This window comes from Quercus lobata, chromosome 10, assembly GCF_001633185.2.
Source record: "Quercus lobata isolate SW786 chromosome 10, ValleyOak3.0 Primary Assembly, whole genome shotgun sequence".
In the NCBI taxonomy this organism is placed as follows: domain Eukaryota; kingdom Viridiplantae; phylum Streptophyta; class Magnoliopsida; order Fagales; family Fagaceae; genus Quercus; species Quercus lobata.
In genome coordinates, this window is record NC_044913.1 from 63,510,151 (window position 1) to 63,537,549 (window position 27,399).

Sequence of the window (27,399 nt, forward strand, 5' to 3'; positions counted from 1 at the left end):
CTTAACTCATATCACTTGGCTGCCGGCAAAGGTGGGGATGGGGCTGTGGGAATATGATGAGATTTTTTAATGTTTATTTATTTTAGGTAATTGAAATAATAAGACATAAATTTAGCATTTAATTAAGTAAATGGACATGTAAAATATTTTTATTTGTGGAGGATAGAGTGGAACAGGAAGAATAAGACAGAAAATTTGGACTCATTGTTGTACTCTTAAAATATTATACAATTTTTCTTAACATAACTAATGTCTTAGTTATAATGTATAGAGAGAATATAACTTTATTTCCCCATTTTTTTAAGGTCACAGATTACCCCAAAATAGAAAATAAAAAACCAGTAAAGGACAATAAAAGATTATTATAGAAAACAAACATAAATCCAAATCTGTTTCAGACTTAGGATGCCATGCTGTAATTTGCCTATGTAATTTTAGCCTCTACGATTTCACCAGAGGTATTTGCAGTGGCAATTTTAGACTGCCTCAATATCTCAAAGTTACTTGTGAGGCGATTTCTCTCCCCAAAAATATGAATTGTATGGTATAGTTCAAGCATTGTTGGCCTTTGACTAGGAAAGAGATTAAGACAAGTATATGCAATTCTAAGTAACTCAAAGATTTCATCTTCAAATCCTCGGCCAATCAAAGATTCATCAATCACATTGTAGAGATCAGAAGAGCTAGTGAAAAGATGAGCAATCCAGTCAACCAAACTCCCATTGAAATTGTTGGCAAAATTATTAATTTCAATGGATTCCTTCCCTATAATTAGCTCAAGAAGCAAAATTCCAAAGTCATAGACATCCTTTTTTACATACCCCAACTCCCAAACATCACTACCTATAAAAATGCTATTGCCTCTTAGGTTCTTGAACATTTCCCCTCCAAAATTCGATATTATTGACTCACCAAAATTCGATATTTTAGGCTCAAAATTATGATCAAGTAAGATAGAGTTTGAACTCAAGTTGAGATGGACCACACGGAAATTGCAATCATGGTGAAGCCATGCTAGGCCTCTTGCTATTCCAATGGCAATTTTAATCCTCAAAGGCCATTCCAAGATCTTAGTCCTACGTTTCGCTGCATGTAGCCAATCATAAAGGTTACCATTCGATATATATCTGTACACCAAAAGCTTTTCCTTTCTTTCTCTACAGTATCCTAATAGGGGAACTATGTTATTGTGTTTCAATATACCTAGAGCCAAAAGCTCAGACACAAATTGTCTCTCAAAAGATTGTGAATCATGTAACCTCTTAATCGCATGGGGCCGACCATTTGGAAGCACTCCCTTGTACATCATTCCGAACTTTCCCAATCCAATGATATTGCTTGTGTTAAAATTGCCAGTTGCCTCGTGAAGTTCTGTAAGGCTCATTTTGGTAACCATTCTCTCCAACTTGAAAATCTGTGGATAAAAATAATCTGTCAAGATCTTTTTACTCATCACTAGTAAGGGATGCATGACATCATAAGTGTGTAAATTTTATTTTCCTATTTTTAGTGTTCTTCGTACTCAATATAGAGTTCATATATATATATATATATATATATATATGCAGTGGTGAAGCCTGAAATTCGTCTTTGGAGTGTCTGAATAAAAAATGAGTGAGTAGATTCTTTTAGCTATATATATTATATTAATACCATATACAATGGTCTAAACTCTAAAGTAGTGTTAGAAATTTAGAACCAAAAATATATTATATTCTAAATTATCATATTTCTTTCTTTTGAATAATGAATTAATAGTTTTTTTTTTTTTTTTTTTTAATTTTCTCCTACATTTTCAACTTAATACGTATGGGTTTCCTTCACTTTTCTAATTTAAACTTCAGTTATTCTATAAGAAAAGTAAAATGAAAACATGGTAAGTAGAAAATGTAGGAGAAAAAATTTTAGTAATGAGAAAAAGTACCTCTCCGCTTTTTTCTTGATCGAAGCCAAGGATTGGCAATTGGGTAACTTGATCAATTTCTTTACCCTTCTTCTTCCTGCTCGCTGTCAACACTGTTGTGCTTGTTCGCATCTTCTTACTTCTCTTCTTTGATCCCACCCAAAGATTAAAATAGTGCGTAAAAAAAACTGTATATGATATAACAAAAACCACAAAGCCAACTAGAAACCCACTTTTGAAAGAAACTTCGAAAGCCCATCTATGATTTTTGCATGAATCCGATGGCCCTCCACAAAGTCCACTTTTATTTACATCGCTCTCAGGCACAGACATAATGACAAAGTCGAACACTAAAGAAGTAAAGATTCGAATTCTTAGCCAAATGAACTGACTGAGTTGCTTAAGGATTCAAGTAGCCGAGAGTCCAAGAAGAGGTTAAGAAATTGAGTGGGTCTTCCAAGTCCCAAGAGATATCAATCTGATCAGACAAGAATGGAGAGTAAAACTAAAACCATTTGCGATTGATAGTTTAGCAGCATGAGTATTGACACGAAGAAATAAGATGAAAGGAATTAGATGGAATAATAATTATACCAAAAAAGAAATTAAATTGTAACATCTTTTGGTTGTAGAAGCATTAAGCATCAATCCAAAAAACAACGTACTCATTTGGATGATAACAGGAATTAAAGTGTGGGTAATCAGCACTCAACGAATCAAACGATCCGTTTAATTTGAAAGAGTCCTCTTAATCTTAGCTATAAAAAGAGAACAGAAATAGGATGGTTCCATACATTTACAAAGAAGGACACGCCTCTTTTCTTTCGGCCAGGAAAATGTGGAAGGTAAAAAGCAGGGGGTCAACTACAGAGTCAAAGTTGTTATGTTTTTCCACGTAACAGTTGGTACGTTTGTTGAGCCAAGCTACCGTTTATATCTTTATGACTCGAGATAAGACTTCACAACTTTTACTACCATTTTATTTTTTTTATTTTTCTACCTACCGTATTTACGAACAGTTGTGACCAAATAGTGGTATTTTTTTCTTCCATGGTTGTGTGTTGGGGATTTTAATGAGATCATTAGGCAAGACGAGAAGGTGGGAGGTGGAGTTAGGCCTCACAATCAAATGCAACTTTTTAGAGAAGTAATAGATGAGTGTGGGTTTATGGATTTGGGATATGTGGGTCCTAAATTCACTTGGGCTAGGCATTTTGAGAATGGAAGCTCGATATGGGAAAGACTAGATAGAGGTTTAGCAACAAACAGTTGGTTTTTGAAATTTCCCGGGACTAAGGTTCATCACTTGCGTTGTGATTCTTCTGATCATATACCCCTTCACATTATTTTCTCGGGCTTGGAATCACACAGTAGAAAGAAGCCGTTTAGATTTGAGGAAATGTGGCTTTCCAATCCGGGTTGTAATGATATTGTTGAAGCAGTATGGCATAACTCTAGTACCATTGAGTCTAGTGTGGGTATTTTACATAGGGTGGAGAAGTGTGGTAGGGATCTAAGTTGGTGGAATAGGAATGTCTTTGGGAATGTGCGGAGGGAGTTGGATAAATTGAGGAAATTACTCCTCAAGGCCGAAGGTGTGGCTGTCCTTAGTGGGGATAATACTAGGGTTAGGCAGTTGAAGAAGGAGATTGAAGTGTTGAGGGATAGGGAGGCAACTATGTGGGCCCAAAGGTCGAGGTTACTATGGGCAAGACAAGGGGATAAAAATACGAAATACTTCCATAGCTGTGCCACAAAGAGGTTTAGAAAAAATTTGATTGAGGGTGTTAGAGATGGAGATGGTATTTGGAAGGCCCATCCGGAGGAGATAGCACCTGTTTTTGTCAACTACTTTAACACACTTTTCTCTTCATCAGGATATAATGGGTTTGAGAGAGTGTTGGAGTTTGTACCTAATGTTATTACAGATGAGATGAATTCTTCACTTAGCCGTGCCTTTGATGCAAGTGAAGTTCAAGTGGCGTTGAATCAAATGGCTCCTTTAAAAGCTCCTGGACCGGATGGAATGCCCCCACTTTTCTACCAACATTTTTGGGGCACGGTAAACCATGATGTCACTTCTTCCATTTTGATGTGGTTAAATTCAGGTACTCTACCTACTCCCCTAAACCATACTTTTATTACACTTATCCCAAAAATTAATTCTCCCGAACATGTTCACCAATACCGTCCCATAAGCCTTTGCAACGTTTTGTATAAAATTTTCTCCAAAGTTTTAGCCAACCGTTTGAAGAAAATACTACCTCTCATCATTTCTATACACCAATCTGCTTTCACTAAGGATAGATTAATCACTGATAACATTATGGTGGCATTTGAGACTTTACATTGCTTGCAAAGATATAACTCTAGTAGACATGGTTATATGGCCATCAAGCTAGATATGAGTAAAGCCTATGATAGGGTTGAGTGGCATTTCCTTGAGGGGATTATGAGGAAGATGGGTTTTAATGAAGGGTGGATTAATCTTATTATGGTGTGTGTGAGCACTGTCACTTACTCAGTTTTGGTTAATGGAGAGCCTAGTGGTTTAATTCGCCCTACAAGGGGTATAAGGCAAGGAGACCCATTATCTCCTTTCCTGTTTTTACTATGCACGGAGGGGCTGAATGGGTTGATTAAAAAGGCGGAGATGGATGGTGATATCCATGGTTTTTCCTTATGTAGGAGAGGCCCAAAACTAACACATCTGCTTTTTGCAGATGATTGTCTTCTCTTTTGCAGGGCAACCATGGAGGAGTGTGGGAGGGTGCTGGATATTTTGAATGCTTATGAAGAGGCATCAGGACAAAAAATTAACAAAGCCAAAACAGCCCTTTTCTTTAGCAAAGCAACTGATGATGCAATAAAGAATAATATCAAAGAAGCTTGGGGAGTTCCAGAAATCATGCAGTATGAGAAGTATTTGGGTCTACCATCCTTGGTTGGGAAAGGGAAAAAAGCTAGCTTCAACTACATTAGGTCGAGGGTGTGGAGAAAAATTCAAGGTTGGGAAGGGAAGCTACTGTCACAAGCAGGTAGGGAGGTGTTGATAAAATCAGTCATCCAAGCCATCCCAACATACACAATGGGATGTTTCAAAATTCCCTTGGGATTATGCGATGAGATTGAAGCTATGATTAAAAAAAATTTTTGGGGACAACGAGGTGACCAGAGGAAAATTCATTAGGTTAAATGGGATGACCTAACTAAACCAAAAGTAGTGGGTGGTATGGGTTTTAAAGATCTTGCCATGTTCAACGATTCACTCCTAGCAAAACATGCTTGGCGGCTTTTGCATGATCATAATACTCTCTTCTACAAGGTCTTTAAGGCAAGGTTTTTTCCAAATACAACGATCATGGAGGCTAAGGACTCAAGAATGGGCTCTTATGCATGGAAGAGCATTCTCATTGGGAGGGATGTGATTCAAAGGGGAGCGAGGTGGAGGGTTGGCAATGGGAAAAAAATTAGAGTTTGGCAGGATCATTGGCTGCCAAGGAAGCATCCTCCCTTGTTATCTAGTTGTCCAATTGTAGACTTTGAAGACTCAACTGTGGATATCCTCATCGATCCACAAACTAGGCAATGGAACGTAGAGATGGTGGAGGGTTTATTCCATGAGGAAGAAGCAGATTTAATCAAGAATATTCCATTAGGCCGAACTGAGGCAGAGGACGTTCTGTTCTAGCCTTATTCAAGCAATGGGGTGTACAGCTGCAAATCTGGATACAATTTTCTAAAAACGGAGGAAGAATTGATGGAGAGAGCTCATGCCTCGGCAACAACTGATGACACACAAGTATGGAAGCAGATTTGGTCCATGAATGTGCCACAAAAAGTGAAGACCTTACTGTGGAGGGCGTGCCGTGAAGCCATGCCAACAAAACATGCTCTGTTTCAACGCAGAATTACAGAGGATGATTTGTGTGTGAGGTGCCGAGATGATACAGAAAATTCACTCCATGCATTGTGGTCGTGCTCTGAGCTTGATTTGGTTTGGGCAAACCCGGAACAGTGGAGTTTCAGAGGTGAAGTACATTTCCTAACCTTCAAAGAACTCTTATCTTGGATAATCAAACACACACAACTGCTGGAAGTATTTGCAGTCACGGTTTGGTCCATTTGGAACCAGCGAAACCGAGTGCGGCTTAACCAAACAGCAGATGCCATCCATCAGATTGCTTTTCTCTCAAAAAAATGGCTAGCCGAGTACCAAGCAAGACAGATTAGTCCTAATCTAGTTCCCATGCGCACTCAACCAACGATATGTAAGTGGCAGCCCCCACCTTCAGGTACGTTCAAGATTAATTTTGATGGAGCGAACTTCCCAACGGAAAAGAAATCTGGTCTAGGAGTGGTTATTAGAGATAGCAGAGGTCTTGTTATTGCCTCATGTTCGAAGGTGGTGCACCAGATGTTAGGCGCTTCTGAGGTAGAAGCTATGGCTGCGACATGGGCTCTTTCCTTTGCAGCGGATGTAGGGGTGAACCGGGCTGTGTTAGAGGGTGATTCATTGGATGTTATTGCGGGTTTAAGGGAGGATAGGATGGTTTTGGTGCCATACGGATTACTGTTGGAGGAAGCAAGGTTTTTGTCCCAACAATTTGATGAGTTGCGTTACTCTCATACAAAGAGGGAAGGCAACAAGTTAGCACATAGTCTGGCTAGACATGCAGTTGGCATACCAGATTTTCTAGTTTGGATGGAGGATGTTCCTCCTCAATTTTATTCTGTATTCCAAACCGATTTATCGGGTTTTTCTTAATAAATTACATTGACTTCTTTCTCAAAAAAAAACCGTATTATAATTTTTGTAACTTTACATGTGTAACATGTAAACTCTTGGAGCATCTTTTGGGATTAGATCCTTTGCACGTGGAGCAATTCTTCTCATCTCAGCGGTTTATTTAATTCAATGGCTCCTAATTTTCTTGGAATACTCATTGCCAGTCCTGACCGCATTTATCTCTGATTTCAAGTTTGTTTTTCGCTGATACAATGAGAAAGTATATTATCTTTCGGAAATACCAAATTTGGACTTGAAAAATTCCCAAAGTTGGAGGAAGCGATCAATGAAACCAATAACGTTCCAGTAAATAATCTTAATATTGTATTGAAAAATTTTCCTTTGTTGAAGCAAATAGTACAAGCATACACACATACAATAATTAAAAGACTAGGTTAATTACATTTTATCCACTATATGATTTGTGCCATTTTAAGATAGGTTGACCCGTTTTATTACAAATTCATTTAACAATGTAAATTTTATTCAACATATATATATATTTGAATTTTAAATATATAATTGAGTAATTAAAAGTTTTTTACGGTTATGTAGATAAATTATTCATTGAAAGTTGAAACTGTAATGTCCCCAACCATTTTTCCCAAAAAAAAAAAAAAAAAATCTCATTTCATTTTATCTTTCTTTGATTATATATATATATAGAATTTGGGTGGAACTTTATTGGGTTGAAATATGAACTTTTAATTTTTATGCTATTAATACTTTAATTGATATTAGTATGAAATAAGATTTGAGTAAAAATTACTTATTTATAATTTTTATGTAGTTACAAAATTTAAAAATTAGTTTCCAATAATTACTATAGCAGCACGCTTCTTAATCAAATAAAAACACATCCTGATCCTCAACTGGGTAGAAAGCTTGGTATGGTTTAACATTTAGAATTATTAAAATTGTTTGCTTGCCTGCATCAATGATCACCTATAGTTGGGTTAATCATGATCTCATAGACCAAAGTAATGTAATTTTTTCAAATCTTTTGGTCAATGGTTATAGATTTAGAATGATTTAACAGTGGCCCATGCAAACGAACAAATACAGATTGAGAGGTAACTCTTTATCAGAAATGATGGCTGACTGTTGCCAATAAGCAGTTATACAAGTAGTCTACCAACATAATCTCAAGATGCATCTGATTCAACAAAGAAAAAAAAAAAAATCTATTTTGGCAATTTGAACAATTATTCTAAAGTCTAAATGGGTACATGCCAAGTAACGGATACAAATCTTTGGTTTCATTTTTTTGTATTCTACTTTATTTTTCACTAGTTACAACTTGTCATATAGTTTATTTTTTCATTTTAAACTTTGGTTATTTGTAAGAAAAATCAAATAAATGCATTGCAAATTGTGATTAGTAGAATATAAAGAGCAAAACAGAGAATTTGTATTTACCAAAAACCAGAGAACAAATATTCATATAGAATTTTTTTTCTTCTAAGTGCATGGTCCATGCTTTGATATATATATATATATATATATATGTGTGTGTGTGTGTGAGAGAGAGAGAGAGAGAGAGAGAGAGAGATTATTCAATACAACCATTTTCTTTCCTTTTTACTGAGGCAAAAAGAGCACAAGGAGAGTAGATACTATGTGACTTGATATGCATCCAGCACTTGAATTACCTTTAAGACAAATGACAGAAAGAGATCACAACAAGCAAACGTAGCCCAAATTAACAACGTCCGGACCGCTGCAGATACGTTACATAACTTTCTCAAGGCAATAGTTACACTTTGTATCTCATACTTAAGTTGGTCTATGTAATTTATACCTCAACAATGTCATTTGAGATACTTGGAGTAGCAATTTCAGATTGCCTCAACATCTCAGTGTCATTTATGACGCCATATCTCTCTCCCAAACTACTAATTGTATTATATAATTCAAGCATTGTTGGCCTTTGACCTGGGAAGGGGCTAAAGACAGGTACATGTAATTCTAAGAAATTGAAAGATTTCACCATCAAATCCTCGGCCAATTATATTAGTTTTGACTAATACTAAGCAAATACATATAAGTATTGCAGTTTTTTTTTAATTGGATGAGTACAATTATTTAAGGGTTGACTATAACATGTTATTTTGCATTTTTCCTTATCATAATTGGACCAAAATGACCGAATTGGACCAAACTAGACTAAATAAACTGCAATGGGCCAAATTGGACCAAATAGACCAAATTGGATTGAAGTGGACTATATAGACCAAACTGTACCGAAATGGATTAAACTGGACCAAATGGACTGAAATGGGTGGAAGTGGACTGAATTGACCGAACTGGACCAAAATGGATCAAAATTGACCAACCTGGACCGAATTGAACAAAAGTAGACCAAATGGACCGAAATGGACTGAATATTTTTTTTATAGAAATAATGACAATATGCTACTAAAACTGCAGTTTAAATCCCTTCTTCCTTAGACCCCCAAGCGCTTCGTGCATAGAGAAGTGCCAATTTAGCTACAAGACCCTTGGAAACTTAACTGAATACTTGATTAGACCAAAGTAGACCGAATTGAACCAAATTGGCCATGCTTCAAATGATCTATGTAATGTCCTTAACAATTTCATTTATCGTACGTGCAATAGCAATTTCAGATTGACTAAGCCCTCATTTGGGAGGAGGGAATGGAAAGGAATGAAAAGAATAATTTTAGAATATTCTTCCCTTTCCTTGTTTGGGAGTTTTAATGGAGGGAATGGAAAATTCATTCATTTGTTTTGGAGTTTAAGTGGGAAGGAATGGAATGGATAGGAGGGAACACTTATTTCTCTCTATTCTCTTAAGTCAATTTTCATTCCACTCAAAATTGGGAGGAATGGGAGGAAATGGAATTAGGTTTAATGAATTTTTTACTAAAACTCTCAAAATACCCCTATATATTCAACTCTTTATTTTAAAATAGGGATCTAATAGTAATATTCCATTCATTTTCATTCATTTCTTCTAAAACATCCAATCAAGGTGACTTAATTCAATTTCATTCAATTCTCTTGCTTAAATACATTTCATTCCATTCCTTTCCTTTCCTTTCCATTCCCCTATGATCATTCCATTTCATTCCCTTATGAACTCCCAAACGAAGCCAAAATAGCTCAGAGTCATTTGTGATTCCATATCTCATCTAGAAAGTACTTATTGTATTGTACAATTCAAGCATTGTTAGCCGTTGATCAGAAAACGACTTAAAGACAAGTACATGCAATTATAAAGAACTAAAAGATTTTTTAAAGTTGTCATTTATTCCATGACAAAAAGTGTTGTATTTGCTTTAATTTTGTTCCTTGTATTTTGTGGGATTTTATTGTATTGGGTTTAGTATTAAGTTGGTGAAGACTCAAACTTAATTGAAGATTAGGTGGATTTCATGAGAAGCTCGCGAGAAGCTAACTCACGAAGTAGCCATGTGAGAAGCACATGATTGAAAGCTGAAGAGTTGTGCCAGGCTAAAGAGTGTCTTGCGAGTAAGGCCTTCCTGCGAGGTAGTCACGAAACATTATGCCTGGAGGATTTTTAAGTGTGACTTTCTTACCCTTCACCCATACTATATATACCCTCATTACCCATAAATTGTAAGCAGGCCATTCAGAGAGAAAAACTCTAGGTAGGTTTTCTACAACATACACACCCATCTTTTAGAGAGAGAGCTATTCATCCTCAGTGAGAAATCATTCTAGTCTTTTTTCCTTCCCTCTCCCATTGTTATACCTTGAGAGGAGATTTGTACCCAAACACAACCCACACCTATTCAGAGTGGAAAGAGTGTTTTGGAGCTTGGGAAGCTTTGGGGATTTGCCAAAAGAAGCCGGTGAGGCTTGGCGGATGCAATCGGGTGTATTGCGGGATCCTGAAAGTTAGACAAGACACGGTTTTGAGAAGCCTTGTTGGAGTAGGAGCTTGGAAGGCTTAGGTACATTGGGTAGATTAGGCTTGGAGGGTCTCTTGCTATTCATGTATCCTAATTTGTTGCCTAGTAGATCGATTTACCACTTGGAGGCCGGCGGAAAGGTTTTTCGCCAAGTTCTTCGATTTCCTCTTCGATAACACATTGCCGTGTTATCTTGTGTTTGCATTTCTCTTCCCTTAGTTTTATGCTTTACTTTTATTGATTGTTGTTCATATTTATGCACTAGAGTAGTTTCAGTTGATTTCTCTTCATTTACTCTTGTTTCTGCACTTAGATAAGTTAGAGTAATTACAATCTATCTGTTTTTTTTTTTTTTTTTAATTGGGGTCTAAACAAGCTCTTGTGTTTTCACACAATTTTGAGCTTTCAGATTTCACCATCAAATTCTCGACCAATCAAAGATTTATCAATGACATAGTAGTCTTCAGAAGAACTTGTCCAAAGATGAGTAATCCAGTCAACTAAACTCTCATTCAAATTGTTTGGATAATTATTGATATGAACGGATTCCTTCCCTATAATTAGCTCAAGAAGTAGAACTCCATAGTCATAGACATCATTTTTAACAAAGCCCGACTCCCAAACCCCACTGTCTTCAAAAGAGCTATTTCTCGAATCAATGTCATTTGAATCCATGAACATTACCCCTCCATAACTCAAAATTTTTTCCCCTCCAAAATTTGATATCTTTGGCTCAAAATTCATATTGAGTAAGATAGAGTTTGAATTCTAGTTAAGAAAAACGACTCAGAAATTGCATTTATGGTGAAGGCATGCTAAGCCTCTTGCTATCCCAATGGCAATTTTATTCCTCAGAGGCCATTCCAAGATCTTATCCATGCTCTCCCTTGCACGTAGCCAATAATAAAGATTACTATTCGATATATATTTGTACACTAGAAGTTTCTCCTTCCTTTCTCTGTAGAATCCCAAGATGGGAACTAAGTTATTGTGTTTCAATGTCCCAAGAGCCAATAGCTCTGAAATGAATTGTTTCTCAAACAATTGACAACTATATAACCTCTTAACTGCAAGGGGTGAACCATTTGGAAGCACTGCCTTGTACATCATCCCTATCTTTCCTAATCCAATAACATTGTTTGTGCTGAAATTGCTAGTTGCCTCACTGAATTCTATAAAGTTCATTCTAGAAACCATTCCCTCCAACTTATAAATCTGTGAATCAAATTATTTGCTATTTTGCGTTATAACTAACCAGATATTTCAATAAAATTGAACACGATGTTTCTTGTAATTGCCTGTATAATTGCATTATATTGATGGTTGTTTCAATTACCATTTTGACAATGGATTACTTGTTACATAATAAACAATTTATATATATACAAATATATATATATATATATATATATATGAGATGGGTTCAAGTTACACCTTTTAGAGTTACACCTTTTTTAAACCATTAGATTTAAGTAGATCCAATGGTCAAAAAAAGACTATTATTAATGCTAATATTTTAATTGATCTCATTTATTATTCCTTATTTAATACGCTCTGTACTTATTTCTAAACCCAAAAAGATTTGTACGGCTGACTCTTTCTCTCTCTCTCTCCTCCATGGCTCTTCCACCCCCACAACCATGCCAGGTCACTGGCAGCACAACAAAAAAAAAAAAAAAAAAAAAAAAAAAACACAGCCTGCCGTACATGTTCTCCACTGCATTTTTGTCTTTGGTCCTTTGACATGTAGATGATAATTATAGTTGGAAAGTATTACCATCCTTGGTTCTCTTTGATTCTAAGGAGATTGAATTTAACCAAACTTTTAAAATTATAATAGGTTGGAGACTGTAATTACTTTGATGTGATTATATAGTTTTTTTATAAGCTAATGTTAAGTTCTTTGAATTTGAACAATGAAAAGAAAAATAAATCTCAGTAATAATCATTACTTCAATTTTTTCTACATTTACAATGGCACAAAATATTTTGAGGATAAGACCTCAGAATATGCTAAAAAAGAGAGTAAAAAAAGCTCATAACTGAAGCTAAGAAACATTTTATACTGTGTGTCCAATGACAAAATTCAATGCACTACCATGCCAATGACAAAACATTAACAAGTATTGCTCCATCTGTTGAATTCGTATCCACTCTTCCTCTGTGATGTTGACGCTATTTCCATCCATGACCAATTGCTTTTAGGCAGACGGGTTCCTTTATTATTCTACACTACTCTTGTTTAGCCTCGTTACCATTAATGAGTACTACAGCATTTGTTGAATCTGCACCATCTGTGGCTTTTTTTTTTTTTTGGTTGTTGGCGATTTGACCGTGGAGGTGGAAGAGCCTTGGAGGAGATAGAGAAAAAAATGTGCAGAGAGAAAGAGAGAGAGACGTGCAGTGAAGAAAGAAAGAGTCAACCGTATAATTTTTTTTTGGTTTAGAAATAAGTATAAAATGTATTATATAAGGAATAATAAATGAGATCAATTCAGATATTAGTATTAATGATATTGATCTACTTAAATCCAATGATTTAAAAAAGGTGTAATCCTTTTGGTGTAATCCTTTAGAGTTACACCAGGTGTAACTTGAACTCATCTCATATGACAATACAAGTGAATTTGTCCCCATTAATAGGTTTTTATTTTTTTGGCAAATCAGAACCTTAATTCAATAATAGCAAAAATAGCTACAATTAAATACAAGCTATACATTGGTGACACGTTGGGCTAGATGTTGGTGTCGGTACATTCAATGTGGAAAAAGGCAAAAAAGCAAAGTAACAAACAGAGCACAAAAAAAAAAAAAAAAAAAAAAAGACTTGGAGAGTGTTAAACACGGTGGACAATGATCTGGTCCAAAATATTTAATTTGATGAAAGCGGTATTTGCATGTGAGACTGAGACTGTGACACTCCTCCCAGCATTTAGCCAGAAATCCTTAGCTATTAATTGCTGCCTAGTTCTTGAACCCCACCTCTCACAAATCACAATTCCTATTGAACTAGGATATCTTTTTTGTCAATGACATGATTGATTAAGAGTCTTTTTTGACAAATCAAAATTCCTATGGAGAGTTGGAGACTCGTTTCAGTTCAGTCAATAGAGAAAAAAATTAAGAAATGAAAACTGGCTGGACCAGCATCTGAATTCTACATCCACAGAAATTTCTAATGACTTATCAAAGTCACAGTAGTATTGGACACGTTTTAGCAGAATTGACAATAAGGTCACTGTAAAAATGGTTGTTTCATATGCGCCAAAATGTTTTACAAATTTTCACTTCAATTTTGTCTTTTGAAACTTGATTTGGAACCGATGATGGTTTGATTTATTCATTCAATATATTATATATATATATATATATATATTATATATATATTATATATATATAATATATATATATAAGACATGCTCAAAATTTCACGCAGTTTTATGATTTAAGGAAAAAAAAATAGGGTCCCCCCCCCCCCCCCCCCCCCCCCCCCCACAAAAATTCCAAACCAAAAACTTAAAAGAAGTTTTAATGGCATAGCATGCTCTCCTTTGTTAGGAAAATTAGAGTTCAAATCTTTTGGTCGTTTTAACTATTGAATTAAAAAAATAATTAATAAATAAATAAAGAGAATTTTCCTAATTCTAATCGATTGAGAGGAAGTACCGTTTTCCTCCCTTCTTGTAGGAGCCCTTTAGTTGGCAAGTAGTTAACTTGATCAACTTCTTTATTAGTTCTACTCCTCTTGGACAGTGCCATCTTCTCAATCCTATTCTTCTTAATCATGAAAGCCATATAATTGGATAGAAAAAAAGCCATTACTGAACCTACAGAAAACACAACCAACTAGAAACCATTTTCAAATGAAAAGAATTTCCATATTCATTTTGGACAGGGTTCCAATGGCCCTCCACAAAGTTCCTTGTTGTTAGCAAAGCTCTCAGCTGTAAATTTAGTAGTGGTTTTGCTAAAGACAGGGACCAATCCTTACAACTGATTGTTAGAAACATCGAAGAACTTCGAACGATCGAGATCACTTATTTGGGAAGGGATTTGACCAGTTAGTTGGTTCTAGTCAAGTTTGAGTACATTTATGGCCTGTTTGGATGGAGAGGGGAAGGAGGGGGAGTGGAGGGGAGTAGAGTAGAGTTAGTCAAAATTAGCTAATTTTGCCTCCCTCTCCTTCAATCCAAACGAACCATTAGAAAATTGCAATTGACAAAGCTCTTTGGGATTTCCCCAAAAAATTTGTCTCCGGAGATGTTGAGTTTTGAGACAAATGGGATCAAGTCTCCTATGTCAAATGGGAGTGGTGCTGAAAGTTCATTAGCAGAGAGGTCTAATCCTGTTAAATGTGTGCAATTCTCAATGTCACGAGGGAATTGACCCCAGAGCATCATGTGACTGAGTTGGAAATTTAAGACCTCATTAGCATCTGGGGGCCAGCATTCAACCCCAACAAATTCACAGATGAAGCCTACGGTATTGTTGTTAATGTTCCACGAATTTTTCAAGTAGTTACGGGGGCCTTCTACTGAATCTTTAATGGACCTCAAGCAGTAGATGTCACTCTCTGAGCCATTGCTTATTTCAAGAATGTTTAGAAATGACAATGCACATATGTGAAGTAGAGCTATGACGAGTCTCACACTATGAGCCATTAGCATATGAGTGTTTGTCATGAAAACTTAGATGTAGAAAGCCATGTAGGTTAAACAGATAATTCAAAAATGGAAACAAATTCATCTTTAAAGAAATTTTTAATTGGAAAATACTACCTCCATCGAATACTATTTGAAAAATACAATTTTCCAAAGTCTATACTATCTATCAACAATAGGTAAGTAATAATTACTGTGTACAAATAACGTGGTTGATGGGTCTAATTTCCGAGTCATGCACCGTCAACTTTGGTAGAAACTCCAGAGCATAGGAAACGAAACTTGTATTATCCTGTCCAATAATTGTATTAATGCACAGAGCCCGTCTGGTTCTTTACACTTGGGTGTTAAAAGGTGCTATTAAGAGTCTTAACTTTTCTCTTTTAATACAAATCAGTAAAGAGAGACTCACTCACTCATACACAAATCACCCTAATACACACATTTCATCACATATGGACATGGCCAAGCAAAGAAAAGAAACAAGCAGTGCTTTAAAAAAAAATAATAACAATGCACCCTTCAATGTGGGGGAGTTGTGGGGCTTTTTCCTCACAAAGGAAAATCCAGATAGAATTCCTTGATTAAATTATTTTCATTACATTACTGAATATGCTTCGTTTTGATGATATTACTCAATATGCTTCATGCGAGTTGTCATTGCAAAATGAAATCATTAAATTAAACAATTCGTCATACAAACGCCCTGATAAAGGCTTCAATTTTCAACCTTATATCCTAATTGCAAGGTCAAGCAGCTCCAAGAACGCCCAATGGACTAGCACTGCCACAGGCTTGAGCAATCAGCTTATCATCCAATGACCTACTACAATAATATTAATATACTTCAAAAAATAACTAGTATACTTTTTTGACCATAGGATTGAAACGACAAGAATGTATATTCATTTTTTATCTTTATAAATACGGATTTTGTATTCCCCTCCCCTTTATAACATATCATACTGATAGTAGTACCAGAGGTATACATCATACTCACTGTTAAACCGATACAGATACTTTTTTAAAATGTATTGGATAAAATATTAGGTTATACCTGCATATACCGGAGTTTTGATGAGTGTTTCAATTGATATAGATGTTTTAGCTGCAACAATAATGTAATTCAGCAATTAGATACCCTGTATTTAGGTGGGAATCATGTAAGGGTGTGTGTTAAAGAGTGTGAAGAATTCAAGTGTGTGTGCATTCAAGAGCATTCTCGTGACTGGATCTCACAAATGGCTCGCAATTGTTGACTCGCCAAAATTCCACACATGTGAAGCACACAGGAGTTGAAGGGTCACGATAGTTGGAACACTACAAGACAAAAAAGGACAGTCTGACCAGTCAGTTATTTCGCAATTGGAACTCGCGACTCGTCCCAGTCGCGTAGGTGAGTTGCTAGAACCCCTCGTTATGCAAAAAAATGTTTTTTTTCACATTCCATCACATACCCTACTATATATACCCTTATACCCATGAAATGTAGAGAGCTTCCAGAGAGAATTTTAAGAGAGAAACCCTAAAGAAAAACAAGATTGACTCATCCACAATCTTAGACATTTGACTCTCCAAATTCCTCTACTCTCACCCTCTCCATTGACATACCCTTGAGAGGATACTTAGCCAAATCCTTACCTCATCATACCCATATCAGTGAGAAGATTATTTGCTACTTGGGAAGCAGTTCAGAGAGGACCAATTCATTTGGTTGATGCAATGGGCTTATTGCAGGATCTGGAAAGCTAAAGAAGACACAGTTAGGCTTAACTTTGTTGGAGCAAGAAGGTTGGAGGGCTTAGGTGCATTGGGTAAATTAGGCTTGGAGGGTCTATTGTTATTCGTGTATCCCAACTTTATTCTTTAGTGGATCATTTTACCACTTGGAGGGTGGCGGAAAGGTTTTTTGCCAAGTTCTTCGATTTCCTCTTCAATAACACGTGCCGATGTTATCTTTGTATTTGCATCTTTCTAATCCTTACTCTTGCCTTTTAATTGTTGCTGTGTTGTAATTAATTGTGGTTTAGAGTTGTTTATTTATTTGGGTATTGCTTGTACTTATCATTCCACACATCTATTGTTTGAGTATAAGCTTGTGTTAGTATTTTTGAAATTGGGGGTCTAAACATTCACTAGTGTTCTATACACCAAGTGAACTTTCAAATAAAATAATTTAAAAAAAATGTTATTTGAGCTAATACATTGCATTAATGTATTTATGCGAATATTTGGTCTTATAAAATTGTAGATTTAAATTATATGTTTATAAACATATAAATATGTGTACACACACACGCACACACACACATATATATAGTGCTAACTTTGAAATAGTATATCAGTATTAACCAATGTTTTAAAAACGGACCGGACTGGCCGGTTTGACTGGTTCAACCGGGAACTAGGAGCCTGTCTGGTCCGGTAAAAACCCCTAAAATCGGGGAAAACTGGTCAAAAACCAAAAAAAAAAAGTCAAAAATTGGGTTGAACCGGGAATTTTGAAAAAAATTGTTCAACTCTCGGTTCGGTTTTTAAAACCATGGTATTAACCAATATCAAAAAATTTAATTTCTTTTACCAAACTGAAACAGCCTCCAATACAAAATTAACTCCCTTGCTCTATAAGCAATTGATTGTAGGCTGGACAATACCAGAAGATGTGACAGATGCATAATTACATGAAGCTTTGGCTACTTGATTCTTGTAAGTGAGCATTATGTTTTTCATTGTTATTGCAGAGCATGGATTTCCCAGACTACAATTAAAATTCACAGCCACCCCTGTCGCTGAACTTCCATGAATGTCTTGGTATGTCACATTACTAATTTTTACACCAGAAGCCTATTAAAATGGGAAAACAAATTTGCACACATCAATTTTCTACTTATTAATGGTAGTAGTATGCAAACTCTAACCTATAAAATTAAAAAAACTAACATCACCGTTTTTAATTTATGTTTTATTTTATTATTTTGACTTTGAAAGATGTATTATTAAGCAAAAACTAAAAAAATTAAAGATTTTCTTGTTGCAAAGAAGGGGTTTAATTTGCGCCAAAAACAGATGTAGACTAAAAGTTTAGGATGCCATAATAATGGGCCTAGCTATATAATGGGTATTACTTATGAGTAGTTTCTATGATTATAGTAAGGGGCCATGGAAACTAAAATTTATAAGAATCTATATTGTGTAATCTTCTTGAACATGTTTAGGATTTTTCATAAGCAAACAGATTATAGTTTAAAATTTAAACAACATTAGCATAAATATCCTTCAAAATATCGTACCTAATGAGGGCAATCTTTAGAGGGGCAATAATTTTGATCAATTATAATGGGATTTTGGACATTCACCATATTGACATGTTGGAAAATAATGCTCCTAGCAAACCCATTGCTAGGCCTTGGCCAAGATTTAATCCTCACCCAATTCTGAGTACCGGAAAAATTTACTATAGTAATTGTCATGTTTTGGACACCAGTCTCTTGCTGGTTTTTGCCTAAACTCCCAATGCTACAATAACAAATTGCACCCATGACCAATTTGGCATCACACTATAATATTGTTGTTATAGTTACATAATATTCAATAGATCAAAAAATAAATAAAATTTCTTTACCTGATTCCATGGCTTGGTCCACATGCTACATTCTCAATCTACATATTAATGGTACCAGGTCCAACTAAGATGCAATCATCACCAGAGCATAGTAGAGTTGAGAATTGTGACATTGGAAAGGCTACACAAAAATCCCTGTGATTTTTCTTGTGAAAACTCAAAACTTTATAAAGTTTTGAGTGTAAAATTAACTTCAAATATTATTATTTTGTGTAAGTAGTTGAAAGATCTAGGAAAACAAGAATGTAAATTGCTCATGTGATGATATTTGTCCATACTATTTTTACATAAAACAATACCACAAAGAGTTTTGTAATACACTTTAAATCTAGGGTTAAGTCTTATACTTAAATCTCAAGGGGATTAAGTGTTACATAATTAGCAATTTATATATATAACAATAGCACAAGGGCTTGGAAGTTATACTTAAAACTTCACGCAGTTTTATGATTTAAGGAAAAAATGGTTTTTTTTTTTTTTTTCCAAAAATTTCAAACCAAGGAATTAAAAGAAGTTTTAGTGGCATAGCATGCTCTCCTTTATTAGGAAAATTAGAGTTCAAATCTTTGGTTTTTGTAACTATTGAACTAAATAAAATAATTAAATAAATAAAAGAGAAGTTTCTTAATTCTAATAGATTGAAGGAAATTACCATTTTGCTCCCTTCTTGCAAGAGCCCTTTAGTTGGCAAGTAATTAACTTGATCAACTTCTTTATTAGTTCTCCTCCTCTTGGACATTGCCATCTTCTCAATCCTTTTCTTCTTAATCATGAAAGCTGTGGGTGCTCAAGGACTAAGGATGAAGTTGAAGAGTTGCAGTATTGGTGTAGGGATACCACAGGCCACGAGCCACGGGCCCGTGGATGAAGGACGCCCAATGAGAGGAATGGATGAATCATAGGACTTTGAGATGTTCCAGGTGGAGAGAAAGGTATGAAGAGAGAGAATCTATGACCATAGGGGAAGTTTCTAGTTCGGAGTAACTTGTTGTCTCCACATTTAATGGTGGGCAACAGCTTTATCAGCTACATTGATGAGGAAGTGACCTGAACAATGCAAGTCACAGCTATGCAGATTCCTTCCACCACCTTCTTCAGATAACGACAGAGACAAGTGTCATGATAGAAGGTATGTTAGGTAAGGATGGATGGTTGAGATGTGGGAGAAGGAGTATATAAGAAAAAGGTGGTTTACAGAGAAAGGGAGAGACACAAGTACCAAGATATAGAGAAGAACATAGAGAGAAAAGAGAGTGAACAGTAACATTTTTTTATGTAAATGTGGCCTCCTCGGGCCAACTGGTATTGAGAAAGTGATTCATCCATTTAATAAGATAAATCTTTTCTTCCTTATTGTGCCTCCTCGAGCGGAGCCCCCCTTTAGTTGTTTGTTTCCCTCTCTTACAAATTCATTGTTTTGGGCCACATTTGGATTGACCTAGCCACTATTCTAAGTGGGCTTGGGCCACCAATTTTTCTAGTCTCTACAAAAGCCATATAATTGGACAGAAAAAAAAAAAAAAAAAAAAAAAAAAAAAAAAAAAAAAAAAAAAAAAACCATTATTGAACCTACAAAAAACACATAACCAACTAGAAACCCATTTTTGAATGAAAAGAATTTCCATATTCATTTTGGATAGGGTTCCATTGGCCCTACACAAAGTTCCTTTTTGTTAGCAAAGATCTTAGCTATAAACTTAGTAGTGGTTTTGTTAAAGACAGGGACCAATCATGACAACTGATTGTTAGCAACATTGAAGAACTTCGAACGATTGAGGTCGCTTATTTGGGAAGGGATTTGACCAGTTAGTTGATTATGGTCAAGTTTAAGAACGTTTAGAAAACTGCAATTGACAAAGCTCTTTGGGATTTCCCCAAAAAAATTTTTATGGAGTTATTGAGTTTTGAGACTGAATGCTCGAAAATGTGTTACAACACACGAGCTGCTTAGACCCCCTAAAGAAAAATTACGGCTTGATAGATTTTACTCTAACTTATACTAAGTGTGGAATACAAAAAGCACATAACCAACTAGAAACCCATTTTTGAATGAAAAGAATTTCCATATTCGTTTTAGATAGGGTTCTAATGGCCCTCCACAAAGTTCCTTGTTGTTAGCAAAGCTCTTAGCTGTAAACTTAGTAGCGGTTTTGTTAAAGACAGGGACCAATCATGACAACTAATTGTTAGAACCATTTCGAACGATTGAGGTCGCTTATTTGGGAAGGGATTTGACGATTTAGTTGATTATGGTTAAGTTTAAGAACATTTAGAAAACTAAAATTGACAGAGCTCTTTGGGATTTCCCCAGAAAATTTGTTTTCGGAGTTATTGAGTTTTGAGACTGAATGCTCGAAAATGTGTTAAAACACACAAGCTATTTAGACCCCCTAAATAAAAATTATGGCTTGATAGATTTTACTCTAACTTATACTAAGTGCAGAATAGAGTAAATGCGAGCGGATAAACAAACAAACTACTCTAAGCCATATACAATATAACATAGCAAAAATATGAAAGCTAAAAGAGTAGGGAAGAAGGATGCAAACACAAGATAACATGCCAATGTGTTATCAAAGAGGAAACCGAAGTACTCGGCATAAAACCTTTCCGTCACCCTCCAAGCGATAATCAATCCACTAGACAAATCAGTTGGGATACATGGGTTAGCAAGAGACCCTCTAAACCTAATCTACCCGATGCACCTAAGCCCTCCAAGCTCCTACTCCAACAAGACTTCTCGGAACCATGTCTTGTCTAGCTCTCCAAATCTTGCAATACGCTCGATTGCATCTGCCAAAGCCTGGCTTCTTCCAATGCTTCCCAACAACACCAAAACCTCATTGAACACTCTAAAAAGGTGTGGTAAGTGTTTGGGTACAAATCTCCTCTCAAGGTATGACAATGGGAGAAGGAAGGAGAAGAGGCTAGAATGATTTCTCACTAAAGATGAGTAGCTCTCTCTCAAAAAGATGGGTGTGTATGTTGTAGAAAACCTATCTAGGGTTTTTCTCTCTGAATGGCATTCTTACAATTTCTAAGGGTAATGATGGTATATATAGTATGGGTGAAGGGTAAGAAAGTCACACTTAAAAATCCTCCAGGCAGAATGTTTCACGACTACCTCACAAGAAGGCCTTACCTGCGAGATACTTGTGAAACTGACAACCTGGCACGACTCTTCAGCTTCCAGTCATGTGCTTCTCACATGCCCTTCTCACGAGCTAGTCGCGAAATGCACCGATTCTTCAATTAAGCTTGAGTCTTCACCAACTTAATACTAAAACCAATACAATAAAATCCCACAAAATACAAGGAACTAAATTAAAGCAATTACAACACTTTTGTCATGGAATAAAACCAACATAAAACATAGTTGTAAATTACAACTTTACAGAGACAAATGGGAGTGGTCCTGAAAGTTCATTAGCAGAGAGGTCTAACCCTATTAAATGTGTGCAATTCTCAATGTCACGAGGGAATTGGCCCTTGAGCATCATGTGACTGAGTTGGATATTTAAGACCTCATTAGCATTTGGGTGCCAACATTCAACCCCACCAAATTCACAGATGAAACCTGCGGTATTGTTGTTGAAGTTCCATGAATTTTTCAAGTAGTTGTGGGGGTCTTCTAGTGAATCTCTAATGGACCTCAAGCAGTAGATGTCACTCTCTAAGCCATTGCTTATTTTAAGAATGTCTAGAAATGACAATGCAAATATGTGAAGTAGAGCTATGACGAGTCTCACACTATGAGCCATTAGCATGTGTGTTTGTCATGAAAACTTAGATGTAGAAAGCCATGTAGGTTAAACAGAGAATTCAAAAATGGAAACAAATTCATCTTTAAGAAAAATTTAAATTGGAAAATACTACCTCCATCAAATACTATTTGAAAAATACAATTTTCCAAAGTCTATATGATCTATCAACAATAGGTAAGTAATAATTGCCGTATACAAATAACGTGGTTGATGGGTCTAATTTCCAAGTCATGCACTGTCAACTCTGGTAGAAACTCTAGAGCATAGGAAATGAAACTTGTATTAGCTTGTCCAATATTTGTATTAGCGCACAGAGGAATGAGAAAGGACTCACAATTTGGTGGAGGATGTCACAATTGATTTCTTTTGTTCTTTTTCCTTTCCAATTTATCTATTTATGATGATGCAGGGCCCGTCTGGTTCTGTACTCTTGGGTGTTAAAAGGTGCTTTTAAGAGTCTTAACTTTTTTTCTTTTAATACATGGAAAATTATAAAATACTCCAGAGTACTATAAGAGAAAGCATACCATGTTTCGGCAATACCAACTCAGCATTTGTTTTGGTATTTCCTACCGAATAAATGAGTGACACCTATTTCAAAAAACCACGTAATGAAAATAATGTTGAAAATTGAAGTCCTTATCAGAGTGTTTGTATGATGAATTGTTTAATTTAATGATTTCATTTTGCAATGACAACTCGCATGAAGCATATTTAGTAATATCATGAAAACGAAGCATATTTAGTAATGTAATGAAAATAATTTAATCAAGGAATTCTATCTGGATTTTCCTTGGTGAGGAAAAGATCCAAATTGAATAGATTATGGTAAAGTGGTCCATCCGAATTCTATCTGGATTTTGCTTGGTGAGGAAAAAGCCCCACATTGAAGGGTGCATTGTTGTTATTTTTTTTTTTAAAGCACTCCTTGTTTTTTTTCTTTGCTTGGCCATGTTCATGAGTAATTATTGAATACTCCCAGAATACCATAAATGTGTACTCTTCCCTTTCACATAAGAGTGGGTCTCACTAATTAAATATATGGTTAGACTCAAAATTCATGGGGGAAGAGGGATTACACATCTATAGTACAAGAAAGTATATCATGTTTCGGTAATACTAACTTAGCATCTGTTTTGGTATTTCCTACCCAATAAATGAGTGACACCTGTTTCAAAAAACCACGTAATGAAAATAATGTTGAAAATTGAGGCCCTTATCAGAGTGACATCTATTTTGGTATTTCCTACCCAATAAATGAGTGACACCTGTTTCAAAAAAGCACTCCTTGTTTTTTTCTTTGCTTGGCCATGTTCATGGGTAATTATTGAGTACTCCCAAAATACCAAACATGTGTACTCTTCCCTTTCACATAAGAGTGGGTCTCACTAATTAAATATATGGTGGGACTCAAAATTCATGTGGGATGAGGGAGTATGCATCTATAGTACGAGAAAGTATACCATATTTCGGTAATACCAACTCAGCATTTGTTTTGGTATTTCCTACCCAATAAATGAGTGACACTTGTTTCAAAAAATCACATTAGACTACTTCAATAAATAATTAATTTATCTTCGCGATAGTATAGAAGATTGTGATTAATTTATTGGAGTAGTCTGATGTCGTTTTTTGAAACAAATGTCACTCATTTATTGGGTAGGAAATACCAAAACAGATGCTAAGTTGGTATTACTGAAACATAGTATAATTTCTCATACTATAGACACGTACTCCCTCCTCCCATATGAATTTTGAGTCCCACCATATATTTAATTAGTGAGACCGACTCTTATGTGAAAGGGAAGAACACACATTTATGGTATTCTAAAAGTACTCAATAATTACCCATAAACATGGCCAAGCAAAGAAAAAAAAAAAGCAGTGCTTTAAAAAAAATAATAACAACAATGCACCCTTCAATGTGGGGCTTTTTCCTCACCAAGGAAAATCCAGATAGAATTTGGATGGACCACTTTACCATAATCTATTCAATTTGGATCTTTTCCTCACCAAGGAAAATCCAGATAGAATTCCTTGATTAAATTATTTTCATTACATTACTAAATATGCTTCGTTTTCATGAAATTGTAGATTGGGTAGGAAATACGAGTGCAATGGACTAGCACTGCCACAGGCTTGAGCAATCAGGTTATCATCCAATGACCTACTACAATAATATTAATATACTACAAAAAATAACTAGTATACATTTTGGCCACAGGATTGAAAGAACAAGAATGTAGATTCATTTTTAATCCTTTGTAAATACGGATTTTGTATTCCCCTCCCCTATATAACATATCATATTGATAGTAGTATCAGAGATATACATCGTACTAACTGTTAAACCAATAGTGATACTTTTTTAAAATATATTGGATAAAATATTGGGTTGCACCTGCATATACCGGAATTTTAACGAGTGTTTCAATCGATATAGATGTTTCAACTGGAACAATAAAATAATTAAAAAAAAAAAAAGTTATTTGAGATAATACATTGCATTAATGTATTTAGGTGAATATTTGGTCTTATAAAATTGTAGATTTAAATTATATGTTTATAAACGTATAAATGTGTGTGTGTGTGTATATATGTATACGTGTACACACACACACATATATAATGCTAACTTTGAAATAGTATATCGGTATTAACCAATATCAAAAAATTTCATTTCTTTTACAAAACTAAAACAGCCTCCAATACAAAATTGACTCCCTTGCTCTGTAAGCAGTTGATTGCGAGCTGGACAATACCAAAAGATGTGACAAATGCATAATTACATGAAGCTTTGGCTACTTGATTCTTGTAAGTGAGCATTATGTTTTTCACTATTATTGCTGAGCATGGATTTCCTGGACTAACATCACCGTTTTTAATTTATTTTTTATTTTATTATTTTGATTTTGAAAGATGTATTATTAAGCAAAACTAAAAAGAAATAAATATTTTCTTGTTGCAAAGAAGTGGTTTAATTTGGGCCCAAAACTGACGTAGGCTAAAAGTTTAGGATGCCATAATAATGGGCCTAGCTGTATAATGGGTATTACTTATGAGTAGTTTCTATGGTTAAAGTAAGGGGCCATGGAAAATAAAATTTATAAGAATCTATATTGTGTAATCTTCTTGAACATGTTTAGGATTTTTCTTAAGTACACAGATTATAGTTTAAAATTTAAACAACATGTTAGGACATATGTGATTCACTTGTTAGGAACATATGTCACTATTTTATGTAATTGACTAATCCTTTGACAAAATGCACTTTACTTGTAATAGGGTAGATATAGGTGTTTTTAATACTTTAGGAAACTGTGTTTCAAGATCAAGTGTTGAAGTCATCAAGTCTGTCCTAGAAACAAGCTGAGAAGGGCAAGTTCATTAAAGCTCGACAGCTAGCATGTGTCGAGATTTAAGAAGTTGTTCAACCCGTGTGCTCGACACTTGCTTAACAGCTGCTCGACACCTCCTACCTGTCAGGGTTTAAGAAAGAATCAGAAATTCTGATCTGTTTTCTTGGAATTCGTGTATGTGTCTTTGGGACTTCTTTTCTCCTAACCCTAGACATATAAAATGATTATTTTAAGGGCCGTCAAAGAGGACACAAGTTGCACAAGTGTTGAGCAAAGTTTGTTCAAGCAATTTGTGACCGGAGACACAGTTTTGCCCTAGTTCATCTCTTCTGAAGAAGTTGCAGTGTTTGTGCACTGTAGGGTTTAATGACCAAGCATATTTTTGATCTTCATCGTGTAGATGAATTGAAGAACTTTGCAGCCAACAACCTTCTCTAGTTGGTGACTGAAGTCACGTATTAGGATTCGCACAATTGGTTAGTCACGTAGTTGGAAGCTATGCATCAAAAGGAGAAATTGTCATTACAAAACAAGTTCAATTAGGTACTGAGGGAAAGGTTCAACTGTAGGTTGGTATAAGGTACTAGGATTCCTTTACTTGTAACCGCTTGTTGTGATAATAGTGGAATTTCGGGAGTAGTGACCTGAAAATCACCTGATGGGGTTTTTGCCGTGTTGGTTTTTCCTATTCGTAAACAAATCACTATGTCAATTTAATTTTCACTGCACTTTGTTTAATTGGTGATTTGTTTGTGCTACCACATGCTTTGCATGTTAATTTGATTAATTAATAAACTTGGCTAATTAATCAATTAATTTAATCACAAGGGGTCAATACAATTGTTGTGGGTATGGGAGACGTTCGGATATTGTTGCCCAATGGGTTTGTTTGGTTACTAGAGAAGGTTCGACATATTCCCGACCTGAGGAGGAATCTAATTTTTGTTGTACAACTTGATGATGAAGGGCATACAATACTATTTATTGGTGGTACTTGGAAGGTTACAAAGAGAGTTAGAGTATTAGCCCGTGAAAAAAAGACTGATACTCTATATATGACCTCAAGTCCAAGAGACACAATTGCAGTTGCTGAAGCAAGTACTGATACAAGCCCATGACATCACAGACTTGGTCACATGAGTGAGAAAGGGATGAAGATGTTGCTGTCAAAAGGGAAACTACCAGAATTGAAGTTCGCTGATTTTGACATGTGTGAAAGCTGCATCTTAGAAAAGTAGAAAAAAAATGAGCTTCTTGAAAACTGGCAAGACAACAAAGGCTAAAAAATTGGAGTTAGTACATATTGATTTGTGGGGGCCTTCTCCGATTGCATCCCTTAAGGGTTCAAGATATTACATCACTTTCATTGATGACTCAAGCAAAAACGTATGGGTTTATTTTC

The 27,399-nt window shown here is 35.4% G+C and overlaps 3 protein-coding genes and 1 pseudogene across 3 annotated transcripts; 1 reads left to right on the top strand and 3 right to left on the bottom strand.

The window, feature by feature from the left end:
• Positions 1-424: 424 nt before the first annotated feature.
• Positions 425-1,384, bottom strand: LOC115965199 (probably inactive leucine-rich repeat receptor-like protein kinase At5g48380). The gene has a single exon (XM_031084380.1). The coding sequence runs from the start codon at positions 1,382-1,384 to the stop codon at positions 425-427; it is 960 nt and encodes a 319-aa protein (XP_030940240.1).
• A 4,396-nt stretch (positions 1,385-5,780) lies between these two features.
• Positions 5,781-6,671, top strand: LOC115965200. Its single transcript, XM_031084381.1, has one exon. The coding sequence runs from the start codon at positions 5,781-5,783 to the stop codon at positions 6,669-6,671; it is 891 nt and encodes a 296-aa protein (XP_030940241.1).
• Positions 6,672-11,377: 4,706 nt separating this feature from the next.
• On the bottom strand, positions 11,378-15,252 carry LOC115965201 (probably inactive leucine-rich repeat receptor-like protein kinase At5g48380). Its single transcript, XM_031084382.1, has 3 exons — positions 14,791-15,252; positions 14,258-14,437; positions 11,378-11,806 (listed from the first exon to the last, which is right to left on the bottom strand). The coding sequence occupies exons 1-3, from the start codon at positions 15,250-15,252 to the stop codon at positions 11,378-11,380; spliced, it is 1,071 nt and encodes a 356-aa protein (XP_030940242.1).
• Positions 15,253-20,603: 5,351 nt separating this feature from the next.
• Positions 20,604-22,635, bottom strand: LOC115965203 (annotated as a pseudogene).
• Between the last annotated feature and the right edge of the window lie 4,764 nt (positions 22,636-27,399).

Coding starts and splice junctions, on each gene's coding strand:
- LOC115965199 (XM_031084380.1), bottom strand. CDS start 1,384: ATGAGCCTTACAGAACTTCACGAGGCAACTGGCAATTTTAACACAAGC.
- LOC115965200 (XM_031084381.1), top strand. CDS start 5,781: ATGCCAACAAAACATGCTCTGTTTCAACGCAGAATTACAGAGGATGAT.
- LOC115965201 (XM_031084382.1), bottom strand. CDS start 15,252: ATGGCTCATAGTGTGAGACTCGTCATAGCTCTACTTCACATATGTGCA. Junction 14,438..14,790: donor TCAATTGCAATTTTCTAATG/GTTCGTTTGGAT, acceptor AATGGTTTCTAG/TTGGTTGTGTTTTCTGTAGG. Junction 11,807..14,257: donor TACAAGAAGGGAGGAAAACG/GTACTTCCTCTC, acceptor TTTGATTCACAG/ATTTATAAGTTGGAGGGAAT.